This window comes from Camellia sinensis, chromosome 3 (assembly GCF_055761805.1).
Source record: "Camellia sinensis isolate YWXY chromosome 3, ASM5576180v1, whole genome shotgun sequence".
NCBI lineage: Eukaryota > Viridiplantae > Streptophyta > Magnoliopsida > Ericales > Theaceae > Camellia > Camellia sinensis.
In genome coordinates this window covers 9,529,657-9,543,605 of record NC_138963.1, presented here as the reverse complement: position 1 = coordinate 9,543,605, position 13,949 = coordinate 9,529,657, and the positions used below count along the sequence as shown (strand labels likewise).

Sequence of the window (13,949 nt, the reverse complement as noted above, 5' to 3'; positions counted from 1 at the left end):
ACCTAATGCTCAACCATTCTTTTTCAATTTCCAAGGTTACGCTCAACCATTCTTTTTCAATTTCCAAGGTTACGTGAATATGAATAAAGCCCCCCCCCCCCCGCGCGGAATGGTTGATGGTTGATGTGTTCTGTAGGGAAGCGGTGGAGTTATTCTGGGCGGTTCTTTGACGGTGGTGAAGGCAATTAACTCAGACGGAGGAATGTCTTGCTGGGTTTGGTTACATCGTGCAAGCTATCTGCGATTTGCTATGGCATTTTGATGAGGTGCTCGAACTGAAGATTTGGATGGAGGAAGGTCTTCCTTATTGCATCTGAGGCTGTTGGTGTGTCAGTTTGAGTTTTATAAAATTATAAAATTAATTTTTAATTTATGTACACAAAAAATATTTAAAATTTAAAATGTGTAGATTAAGTTAATCTAATTAAAAAAATATCACATTATGTTTAATTTGATTTTCAAAATTGACAAAAATAAGCAACAAAAGATTTTATTGATGTTAAGTATTTATTTATTTTTAAATTTTTTTTATCAAACTAAAATTTAGTTTTTAATTTTTTGAACAAAACAAACTTTAAAAATAAAACCAAATAAAAAAGTTTTTCTTTTAAGAGAATCTTCAATCTTATTTTTTTTATTAAATTTAAATTTGATGAAAAAGTATACAAAAATCATCTCTAATTCATTATTCAAATGTTCATCAATTTAAGAAAAACATATTTTAATTAAATTAAAAATTTATCAAATTTTGAAAATTGAAAAAAACGAAGCATTAGAGATTTTTTTTAAAATCAAATTTGATGAAAAAAAATTGAGAAAAGGGGAGAATTTTTTAAAATATTTTATTAAAAAATTAATAAAAGAGTTGAAGTAATTTTATTCAAATCTAATAAATTTAAATGAGATGAATGAGACTTGTATTACAGGCTCTTTTGGGATGAGCTAAAAACGCTAATTTTTGACTTTTTATTCATTTTGTATCATATCACTTCTCATATTTTTTATTTATAAAAAAATAAAATAAATTAAAAAAAGTCAAAATAACAATTTTTTACCAACTTTTGATGGTGCTGTCAACTCATGTCCAACTTTTAAAAAGTGTTATTAATTTCTTGTATTATTGGAGCATTATTTTTTACTTCTAAGAAAAAAAAAAAAAAAAAACACTTATTAAGGCCATGTCAACACGTTCTGTCTGAAATTTTTTAGAAAGGGACGCCTTGCTTGAATTTTGAAATTAGTTAAAGTAGGAATTTTTATTGATAAGTCCAATTTAGAAGTGTTTTAACTCAAGAAGTTTATGAAAGAATTTTTTAACCCATTTAGTCTCATGTATGTACAGTTTTATTCTATAAAGTCCATTTTCTTGATTTACACTATTTTCTTGGACACTTATGCCCTTATATTCAATTTTGATACCTTTATAAATATTTTTTGAACGATTAACAATTTAATGATATGAACATTCGTATTTTAAAATTCACATTGATAGGAATGTAAAATTGGCCCGTGGGCGGCCCGAAACCCGCCCGCGAGTCGAGGCGGACCCGGCCGTTGACAATGTGAATATTCACATTAATAGGAGTGTAAAATTGGCCCGCGTCCCGTGGCGGTGCGAAACCCGGCCATTGACAATGTGAATATTCACATTGACATGTTAACATTCACATTGATAAGAGTATAAAATTGACCAGCGGTTCATGGGCGGCCAAAAGCCCACGCGCGGCCCGGGGAGGGCCCGGCCCGTTGACAATGTGAATATTCACATTGACATGTTAACATTCACATTGATAGGAGTGTAAAATTAGCCCGCGCCTCGTGGCTGCCCGAAACCTGCCCACGGCCTATGGGCGGCCCGGGACGGGCTCGGCCCGGCCTGTTGACAATGTGAATATTCACATTGACATGTTAACATTCACATTGATAAGAGTATAAAATTGGACAGCAGCCCAGGACGGGCCCGACCCGACCCGGCCCGGCCCGGCCCTGTCCGTTGACAATGTGAATATTCACATTGACATGTTAACATTCACATTAATAGGAGTGTAAAATTGGCCCCCGCCCCGTGGCAGCGCGAAACCCGCCCGCGGCCCATGGGCAGCCCGGTCCGACCCGTTGACAATGTGAATATTTACATTGACATGTTAACATTCACATTGATAAGAGTATAAAATTAGCCTGCAGCCCATGGGCGGCCAAAAGCCCGCCAACAGCCCGGGGCGGGCCCGGCCCGGCCCAGCCTGTTGACAATGTGAATATTCACATTGACATGTTAACATTCACATTGATAAGAGTGTAAAATTGGCCCACAGCCTGTGGGCGGGCCGAAGCCCGAGGCGGGCTTGGCCCAACCCGTGACAATGTGAATATTCACATTGACATGTTAACATTCACATTGATAGGAGTGTAAAATTAGCCTGCGCCCCGTGGCTGCCGGAAACCCGCCCATGGCCCGTGGGCGGCCTAGGGCGGGCCCGGTCCGGCCTGTTGACAATGTGAATATTCACATTGACATGTTAACATTCACATTAATAAGAGTGTAAAATTGATCTGTGACCCGTGGGCAGCCCGAAGCCCGACCTCGGGCCGGGGCGGGCCCGACCCGTTGGCAATGTGAATATTCACATTGACATGTTAACATTCACATTGATAGGTGTGTAAAATTGGCCCGCAGCCCGTGGGCGGCCCGAAACCAGATCGCAGCCCGAGGCGGGCTTGGCCCGACCCGTGACAATGTGAATATTCACATTGACATGTTAACATTAACATTGATAGGAGTGTAAAATTTGTCCACTGCCCGAAGCTCGCCCGCAGCCCGGGGTAAGCCCGGACCTAAACCCGGGCCGCCCGTGGGACGCGAGTCAATTTTACACTCTTATCAATGTGAATGCTAACATGTCAATGTGAATATTCACATTGTCAACAGGTCGGGTCGGGCCCGCCTCGGGCCGCTCACGGGCCGTGGGCGGGGTTCGGACAGCCACGGGGCACGGGTTAATGTTACACTCTTATCAATGTGAATGTTAACATGTCAATGTGAATATTCACGTTGTCAACGGGCTGGGCCCGCCCCGGCCCAGGGCCGGGCTTTGGGCTGCCCACGGGTCACGGGCCAATTTTACATTGTTATCAATGTTACTGTTAATATGTCAATGTGAATATTCACATTGTCAACGGGCCGGGCCGGGCCCGCCCTGGGCAACGAGCGGGTTTCGGGCCGCCCACGGGCCACGAGCCAATTTTACACTCCTATCAATGCGAATGTTAATATGTTAATGTGAATATTCATATTGTCAACGGGCCGGGCCGGGCCGGGCTCGCCCCGGGCCGCCCATGGGACGCGAGTCAATTTTACACTCTTATCAATGTGAATGTTAACATGTCAATGTGAATATTCACATTGTCAACAGGCCGGGCTGGGCCCGCGCCACGGCCCGTGGGCTGGTTTCGGGCAGCCACGGGACGTGGGCTAATTTTATACTCTTATCAATGTGAATGTTAACATGTCAATGTGAATATTCACATTATCAACGGGTCGGGTCGGGCCCGCCCAGGGCAGCCTACGAAGCCGCGAGCGAGTTTCGGGCCGGCCATAGGCCGCGGTCTAATTTTACACTCCTATCAATGTGAATGTTAACATGTCAATGTGAATATTCACATTGTTAACGGGCCGGGCCGGGCCCGGGCCCGGGCTTCGGGCTGCCCACGAGTCATGGGCTAATTTTACACTCTTATCAATGTTAATGTTAATATGTTAATGTGAATATTCACATTATGAACGGGCCGGCCCGGGCCCGCCCCGGGCGGCGGGCTAGCTTTGGGCCGCCCACGGGCCACGGTCCAATTTTACACTCCTATCAATGTGAATGTTAACTTGTCAATGTGAATATTCACATTATCAACGGGCCGGGCCGGGCCTATTTTTTTTGACTTGTGGGCCGACCCGGCCCGGCCCGACTCGAATTTTTTCGGGCACCCACGAGGATCGACATGGGCCGGGCCCCTACACATTGACGATATGAATATTCACATTGACGGTGTGAACATTCACATTAGGAGTATTTTGGTAATTATGTCACCCATAGGACTTATTGAAATATAAAAAAATAATGTGAACTAAATTGAACATAAGTAGATGAAAAGGGTATTTTGGTCTTCTTATCTCAAATTGGACCTAATGGAATAGTAAAAAAGAATATGGGTTGGATGGAATAAAGCTCTTAGAAAATGGATTTATCAAAAAATCTCCCGTTAAAATATACATGAATTAACTTAAACACCCAACGATAAATAAATAAATAAAAACTGTCGATTGAAAATTGCCGTCTTTTTCATTGATTCTTGTTTTGCACACATTTCATGCATGGCTCCGAAGGTCTTCCATGGAAGAAGTTTGTTATTTTAATAGATTATTTTAATTTTTATTTATTCTGGTCCTTTTAATTTACTTCTCAGATTATAAGGGCATTTTTAATAGGAAAATAACTTGTAGCTCGAATTTGGTGGCCCGAATTCGGCTCGAAACCCAAAACGACATTGTTTTGGGTTTCATTTTTTTTTTTTTTTTTGGCCTTTTCTTTCTTTCTTTTCTTCTTCTTCGTTGAACACAGGAGAAGAGTAGAGGCGAGAGAGAAACAGAGTCGTCGTCGTCGCAGCTCGTCGACGTTACAGCTCGTCGGCAGCTCGTCGCTTGTCGACCGATTGTCGCATCGCAGCCCCGCCTCCGCCTCTGCCTCTGCCCGCCGCCGCCTCCGTCTCCACCTCCACCTCCACCTCCGTCATCGCCACCGCCTCCGCCTCCGCATCCACCCGATTTTGTTGCCCCCTCCAGTCCACTTCTTCTTCTTTTTCTTCTTCCTCCTTCTCTTCTTCTTCCTCTCTTCTTCTTCTTCTTCTTCTTCTTCTTCTCCGAATTCAAGCCAAATTCGAGCTACGAATCGGAACCCTTTCTAATAGTAGTAGGCATTTTACCTATCTAAATATTACTAGAAAGTATATATTTTATTTTGCCTATCAACTATTTTATGTTTTTACTCCAACCATACTTTTTATTTTAGCTATTTATCTAAATACTATTAATTTTATAGAATGTCACGTCAACAACAAAGATTGAGGGAAATGATTCTAATGATTGAATATATTTTGCCTAGCGTTGAAGGCTAGCTACATGTAGCTAGTGAATATGAGTTGAGCCAAAATGCCTAATCATATGCCTAGTGCATTGGAATTGAAAAAAAAATGAATCACACTAGATATTTTAAGTAACAAGTATTATATGCCTAGTGCATTGGAGATGCTCTAACTCACTTCCTCTCTCACAAAAAAACTGCTTATAAATAGCTTTTAACTAAAAATCTGATTATAATCATCTTTCCAAAATAGCCCTCTGAGACCTTGTTTGGAAATAAATTATTTTAGTAATTTTTTATTTTTTTATTTTTTATGTGTAGAAAAATAGAAATAGTGATGTGACAACTTATAGTGACTTTTTAACTTTTTGACTAAAATAGTTACTTCTCAAATGAGGCCTTAAAATAGATATGTTTGGGAAGATGGTTGAATATTTTTAGGGGGTGCTTGGCAAGTTGGGTTTGGACTTTTTTTAGCTAAAATCCATAAAATAAAAATTATAAAATAAAAAATCAAAACAAAACAAAATAGGCTAAAATAGTAAATAAGATAAAATATCACAACAAATTTATGATTATTTCATTTTTTCTCGCATATTCAACTAAAAAAAATCTAATTTCCTTCCCAAACACTACTATTTTAACCTACTAAAATAGCCAAAAATTAAAATAAGCTACTAAAATAGTCAACTTCTTAAATGAGGCCTTTATAATTAGATGTGACGTTTGTGAGAGAAAAAAATAAAATAATTATAAATTTGATATGATATTTTATATTAGGAAAATGATTGAGGCCCCTAGTGGGGGTGACCCCCTCCACCTCCACTGTTTTTTCATTGGCTAAAATTTTATTTTTATTTTTTTTTTCAGTCTTGCTCTCACAGCAGGACATGTGGAGCTGGGGTTCCCAGCACGATTGTTTATATTATTAACTATTTTAACATATTTTTTTGGAAAAATTACCAACACCTTCTCGAAATTTGACTAAAATACAGATTCTCCTAAGGTTTGAGAAAATACATCATGTCCCCTGAGATTTATATTTACATAACAAATTACTCCCTGAATTTATATTTACATAACAAATTATTCTCTCATTTGTTATGCAAATATAAATTTCAAGAAATAATATGTAATTTTTCAAATCTCAAAAAAAGTTTATATTTTAATCAAATCTCAAATGATATTGATAATTTACCCTATTTTTTTTTAGTGCTATCTCAGCCCCAAAAATCAGAAGAGCGTATTGCCAAACACTCCCAAAACACAAGCACAACCACGCGGTTTCTCTTTCTCTGACCAGACCATCCCATTCTCTAGCTCGTACCCTACTTCCTCTTCGTCTTTATTCATTATTTTACTTTCAATTTGACGCCTAAGGTCTTTGCCGTGCCAAACGCAAGTAGATTTGTCGGCCACTGATCTTCCAAACCCAGAAGTTCAAGTTGATGGGTGTTGATTTCAATTCCATTTCCTCTTCAACCCTCAATCGTATGGGTGTTTGTGAATCATCTCACAGCTCTGTCCAATGAGAATTCTACCATTTTCATGGCTTTTCTTGATACCCTTTTTCACATTCTTGTTTACAGGCTTGGTCTCCGGCCAATGTCTCCCCGATCAAAGTTCTTTGTTGCTCCAATTGAAGAAAACCCTCGATTTCAATTTGACATTTTCAGTGAAATTGGTGAATTGGGCTCAAGGTCACGATTGTTGTGGCTGGAAAGGTGTGACTTGTGATCAAAATGGTCGTGTCACAGGTCTTGATCTGAACAGCGAGTCAATCAATGGTGGAGTCAACAAGAACAGCAGCCTTTTCAGTCTCAAGTTTCTTGAGAGCTTGAATTTGGCTAACAACAGCTTCAACTTCACACAAATTCCATCAAGTTTTGGCAACCTCACCAGTCTGACATATCTGAATTTGTCAAATGCTGGGTGTTCTGGGCAGATTCCAATTGAATTCTCGCACTTGAAAAGGTTGGTTACTCTTGATCTATCTACTCTTTACTTCCCTGGAATTCGTTCACTGCAACTTCAGAACCCAAATTTATCAACCCTTCTTCAGAATCTTAGTGGGCTTACAGAACTTCGTCTTGATGGCGTAAATATATCGGCCCCAGGGATAGAGTGGTGTCAGACTATATCATATTCACTGCCTAATCTGCGAGTTTTGAGCTTGTCCAATTGTAATCTTTCGGGCCCTATTGATTCTTCTCTTCAGAAGCTTCAGTGTCTTTCTGAAATTCATCTGGGTGAGAACAATCTCTCTGTTTCAGTTCCCGAGTTCTTTGCAAATTTCAAAAATTTGACAGTCTTGAGTCTTAGTTCTTCTAACTTGGAAGGACAATTTCCGCCAAAGATTTTTCAAGTACCAACGCTGCAGGCTCTAGACTTGTCAAACAACATAAAGCTTCAAGGTACTTTGCCAGTGTTTCTACAAAATGGATCCCTTCAGAGGATTGTTCTCAGCAACACGAAATTTTCAGGTAAATTACCAGATTCTATTGGTAACCTAAGAAATCTGTCCAGGATTGATCTTTCATACTGCAATTTCACTGGACCCATTCCAAATTCAACGGCAAACCTCAGTCTTCTTGTTTATTTGGACTTGTCATCTAACAACTTTACTGGTCTAATCCCATCGTTTCAGATGTCCAAGAATCTCACCTATATAGATCTCTCTCATAATGCTCTAATAGGTTCAGTACCTTCTAGTTACTTTACAGGCCTCTCAAATCTTGTTTATGTCAATTTAGCATATAATTCATTCAGTGGGAGGATTCCCTTGTCTCTGTTTTCCCTTCCATCATTGCAGAAAATTCTGCTTTCCAATAATCAATTTGGTGGCAAAGTGGCTGAATTTCCGAATGGATCCTTCTCTACATTGGATACACTAGATTTAAGTAGTAACAAACTAGAAGGGCCCATTCACTCACATTTCTTTGATTTTGGAAGGCTTAATATCCTCGTACTTTCTTTCAACAACTTCAGTGGCACCATACAGCTTGAATGGTTTCAAAGGCTGCAAAATCTTACGAGACTTGACCTTTCATACAACAACCTGTCAATCAGTACAAGTGAGAGTAATTCTAGCTTGACTTCGTTTCCCCAGCTCAGCACATTAAGATTGGTTTCTTGCAAGCTGCAAGAATTTCCTCCACTAATGAACTGGTCAAGAATGGTCTATTTAGACCTTTCAGACAACCAAATTTCTGGGGAAATACCTAATTGGATTTGGAACATTGGCAGTGGAACTCTAATGTATCTGAATCTTTCTTGTAATCTTCTAGTGGGTATGCAAAGACCACATTTTATTCCTAATTATCTTACTGTTCTTGACCTACACTCCAATCTTCTCCATGGCGAAATCCCAGTGCCACCAGAGTCAGTTATTTATGTGGATTATTCAGGCAACTATTTCAGCTCTTCTATTCCTGCTGAAATTGGCAAAAACCTAACTTTCACTAGTTTCTTTTCTCTTTCAAATAATAACCTCACTGGTCCCATCCCTCAATCAATATGCAACGCAAGCAACCTTCAAGTTCTTGATTTGTCCAACAATAGATTCAGTGGCACTATACCGCAATGTTTGATTGAAAGTTGTACTACAACTCTTGGGGTACTGAATTTGCGCAATAACAGTCTTACTGGTAATATTCCGGGGACATTCCCAGAAAATTGTGCTTTAAAGACACTGGACTTCAATGGAAATCACTTGGAAGGACATGTTCCACAATCTTTGGGCATTTGTACAAAGTTGGAGGTCTTAAATCTCGGTAACAACAATGTAACTGATATCTTCCCTTGCTTCTTGAAGAACTCATCTCATTTGCGTGTACTGAATTTGCGATCCAACAAGTTCCAAGGAGGCATTCAATGTGGAGGGGACCATAATAATAGCTGGCCAAAGCTTCAAATTATTGACCTAGCTTTGAACAACTTCAGTGGTTCTCTGCCAAATAAATGCTTCTTACATTGGAAGGCAATGATGGTTGATGGGGATAATGGACAATCAGATATGGATCACCTGCGTTATGAGTTCCTCAAACTTAATCACTTCTACTATCAGGATACAGTGACAGTTACCTTCAAAGGGTTACAGTTGGAACTGGTGAAGATTTTAACTGTATTTATCTCCATTGATTTCTCAAAAAATAGTTTCCAAGGAGAGATACCAGATTCAGTTGGGGATTTGAAATACCTCTATGTTCTCAACCTGTCGCAGAATGCCCTCACAGGTCATATTCCATCATCACTTGGAAACTTGACACAGCTTGAATCATTAGACCTTTCATGGAACAAGCTCAGTGGAAGCATCCCAAAGCAGCTTGCAAGTCTTACATTTCTTTCATTCCTGAACCTATCATATAATCAACTGTTTGGAAGGATCCCAACAGGCACTCAAATTCAATCATTTTCAGGAACTTCCTTTGAAGGAAACAAAGAATTATGTGGGCCTCCTTTGATTAATTGCAGTGGTGCACCACCATTACCTTCACCAACACCGACCTCCAACGAGTCGGTTTCAAGTTTGATGACAGAGTTTGATTGGGAAGTCATATATACAGGCGTGGGATTTGGGATAGGTGCAGGACTTCTTGTTGGGCTACTTATGTTCTGGGAACAGGGGAGCCACTGGTGCGACAAGCACATTGAGAACTTTGCTTGGATGATTCTTCCAACTCTGCGTTTTACTTTCAGCTGTTGTAATGATGGGAAGGTAGAGTCAGAGGGTAACATTGAAAATCCCTTAGATGAGACAGGAGACTCCAACGAAGATGAAGATGCGACTGAAGATAAAGCATTTACCGGGCGATACTGTGTGTTTTGTTCCAAACTTGATATCTGTTGGGAGAAAGTGATACACAACCCAAAATGCAGGTGTCATGAATCACCACCCATTTCAACTTCTTCGTCATTCTCTTCTTCTTCTTCGTCATAGTGACTGATTACCTAATTTTCATGTTCCTGTGCTCTTTTTTCTTTTCTTTTTTCTTCTCATTTTCCTAATGTACATAGGTTACATATAGCATCAAGCCATCATCAACCCTTGAGTAGGGGTGGTGGTGAAAACAAACGTTCAGATGTCTCAGCTTATGGTGAGTGGTTGACTGGAGGTTGTATTATGGTTGCTAATAAGTTGCTTTGGTGTGTCATATAATTGGGAAGATTTGTAGTTTTGGCAATACTCATTTAGACATAGGGTTAAAAATCTCACTAATAGTATATGATTAGGGATTGACTATGACAAATTTATCAGTGTGAGAGTTTCTGAAAAGGTTGTCCAATGTTTATTACAGATGTTTACAATCATCAAGACATTAGAACAGATAGTAACCATATTAGATGTTTCAGTTATAGTGAGAAATTAGCATCTTATTTAAAGCATAACAATACTATAGGTTAGGAATTAACCCTTCTTAACCAAAATCGATGAAACACAAAATAACAAATAATGAAGAAAAAACGAATCAAACAAATCACATACACAAGAACACAAGGATTACGTGGTTCACTCCAAAATAAGGTTATGTTCACGGCTGATGCGGCAGAAAAAATATTACTCTCTTCACTTAAAAGAGGCGCCTCCCGAACCTCCCTCCCCCTTGGGGGAGGCCCCCCAAATCCCCCATTGGACCTAGTGTTTGAGTGAAGAGTAGGGTTGAGTAAACAATACTTATCAGGGTTTACCAACCCAACACAATAAAGTGGATTACATCAAATTAATGCGATTCTGGACTCTTTAATATTGTCAATTGATTTGAAAAATAGGTTAAAAGCCTGTTTTTTAACTTTTTTTTTTTTGACTTCTTTTGAAAAAATGTGTAAAAAAATAGAGAAGTGATGTAATGAAAAAAAGAGTCAAAAAGATTAAAAAAAAAAAAAACTGGCTTTCAACACAATTAATCCAAAAAAAACAAAAGGCTAATATATTCACTTTTGGTTTATTGTATTTCTCCTAGCATCTTTATCGAGTAGTTAAAATTGCGTGAAAGTATGTTATATGATAAAAATGATTACATATTAGTTTAATTTTGTGTGTTAAATGTATGTTTTTAGTGAACAGATAATTTTTTGTAGAATGAGACAAATGATGGGATCCACATATTATGAGTTCAACATATGATAGATTTCACATACAAAACTCATTTGATATCTCACATATGTCTCATTATTTAAAATTATGTGTTCTCTAATCTTTTAGCATTAATACTACATATTTAAAAAAACTACTCATAATTTTATCTAGAAAGACTAATATAAAATTCAAATTCAACTTAAATAAAAACCCTACAATATACTATCTCCACCACACACTTGAATCCAGGCAATAGTCTGGACCCAATTTTTGGTTGACAGACTTACCAATCTTCTGGACATCTAAGTAACTCTCAAATCAAAATCAAATTTTGTTTACACTATTTACTCTCATGTCTTTCATGGAATGTCTGAGAGTGCAAATGACTGATCAACTCGAACAACAGAAGCTCTACACAGAGGACAACTGGACCGAGTCCGGAGCCACTTGTCAACACACTTGGAGTGAAACCCATGATGACACATAGGCAACACCTTCACCTTCTCTCCATCCTGGAACCCCCCAAGACATATAGAACACTCACCCACTCTGCAAAAACTACTACTACTATCAGAGCTCATCATCAGGCTCGAGCAGCTAGACCCATATGACACAATTGGCAAGCAATTGATTGCAGCTTTGTCAAGCCCCCGTGGCGGCGGTGAAGGCCGTGGGTTGGTGTTGGTGGTTCCAGTATTAGTTAATTGGCCGCGGCGAACACAGGCGTAGAGGAAGTAGACGAAGGAGTAGGCGGAGATGATGAGTAAGAGCAAGAAAATGGCACCGAAGAGGAGAGTCTTGCTGTCGACTCGCAAGTTCTTGTCTTTGAGGTCTGAGAAGTTGAAGGGGTGTGGATCTTCAAAACCCATGGGGGAAGAGAGAGAGAGAGAGAGAGAGAGAGAGAGAGGAGGGGGGAGAGAGAGGGTGATACGTATTGTGTATATATAATGGATGTGGTGGTGGACGTGGCGGCAGCGGTGATGGTGGGGTTGGAAAAAGGAGAGAAGTGGGAGGTTGAGGGCAGCACATATGGTGGACAAGTGGGGTTTAGTGACATGGAAGTGACTTAGATGAAACCATTCACAGAAGCTAAAGTTGCAAAGCTAACTGGTTTAATTCTGTAATGGCGCATTAGTCTCAAATTTTTATTAAAAAAAAAAAAAAAAAATTTGATGTCACCTCAGGTCTTGTAAATTTTTTTTTTTTAGGTTGCTAAGTACAAAGTTATTGGTTGGTTTAAAATAGTGCCACCTGGTGTTTCACACATTGTGATTGGTAAAAAAAAAGATAAAACTCACAATTTTATATTGAATAATTGAGAAACATAAAGCATATAGAAATTTGTGATTGATATGCAATATGATCATGTGTACCCCAAACCAGCCAATAATTTTTCTTTCAAAGTAGCAAGTGGCTTAAGTATGCAACACAAGCTTTTCATTGATTGATGGTTTTATTGGATCAAAGTCATAAAATAAATGTATAAATAAATGGCTCGAGTTGAATTCGATTGTCTGTATATAACCCATTGGCAACTTATATTTCAAGACCACTCTAGAATCCCCAAATAGCTCATCATCATATACTACGATTCGAATAATAAAACCAAACCGAATCGAAACATAACCAATAACAATGTGAGAAAACCTCATCATTTGCCCATTTATTGAATGTGCTCCCTCCAAGTTTATAGTCTTTAAATAGAATCTTTGCAAGCGAATCATGTGATTGTTCTTTCAAAATTAATCAGTGTGTAAAATAAACTAATCCGGATACTTAATTATTTAAATAAAAAAAAAACGATTATATATATATATATATATATTCAGAGAGAGACAGAGGGCCTTCCAAATTAGACCATAGTAAGTTAATAAACCAACCTATGGGCTGGATTGGAGTTTCTTTTGATGTGGGCCTTTGGACCTTATGCATATAACCCATCAAAGTGTTCAATCCATCACTGATAATCAAATGCAAGTTCTTATGTTTTAAATCTTCCTTATATTTGTGTGTACAAATATAATCTTGGGTTAATTGATGATAAATCTAATATAAAGAAGATATAAGGTATTAGATTTAAGGAATATTTTTTTTGTCAATGAGAGATCCACACATTGTGAAATAATTTGGTGAGAAATTTTAAAGAACATTTTATTTTTAATTTTACCACTTGGTTTTTTTTTATCTGTTGGACTTTTCGTTAACTATCTATTGAAATTATTTTTTATCGGTTCAAATTTTTTATCTGTTCAAATTTTTTTTATCTATTTAAATTTTGGGCAAATTACCTACATCTCCCTTGAGATTTAACGAAATTACAGATTCCTCTATGAGGTTTCAAAAATTACATCCCTCCCCATCACAATTAACGCCGTTAATGGATATCATAAATTGACTAAAATGCCCTTTTGACAAATAAAGGCAAATTACCTACACCTTTTTGAGGCTTAGCTAAATTACAAATTTCCTCCTGAGGTTTAACTAAATTACAGATTCGCCTCCAAGGTTTAGCTAAATTATCATTTTTAAATAAGTTATGTAATGCAAAATTAAAATGGAAAAACACTTACCACACTACAAAAAATTAAGGTTTTAGAAACTAAAATTTAGAGACAAAATTATTTTTAGAGGACCAAAATTTTTATTGAGAAAAATGTCGTTCTTATATTTTTAGTAACAAAAATTGAACATTAGTGATTAATTATTATCTTTTTGCTATCAAATTTTTTGTCTCAAAAAATAAA

The 13,949-nt window shown here is 38.1% G+C and overlaps 2 protein-coding genes across 2 annotated transcripts; one reads left to right on the top strand and one right to left on the bottom strand.

Moving 5' to 3' along the window:
- Positions 1-6,374: 6,374 nt before the first annotated feature.
- Positions 6,375-10,287, top strand: LOC114303226 (receptor-like protein 7). Its single transcript, XM_082919030.1, has one exon. It carries the CDS (start codon positions 6,658-6,660, stop codon positions 10,066-10,068), a length of 3,411 nt encoding a protein of 1,136 aa, XP_082775156.1. The 5' UTR covers positions 6,375-6,657; the 3' UTR covers positions 10,069-10,287.
- Positions 10,288-11,564: 1,277 nt separating this feature from the next.
- On the bottom strand, positions 11,565-12,074 carry LOC145821304 (RING-H2 finger protein ATL66-like). The gene has a single exon (XM_082917809.1). The coding sequence runs from the start codon at positions 12,072-12,074 to the stop codon at positions 11,565-11,567; it is 510 nt and encodes a 169-aa protein (XP_082773935.1).
- Between the last annotated feature and the right edge of the window lie 1,875 nt (positions 12,075-13,949).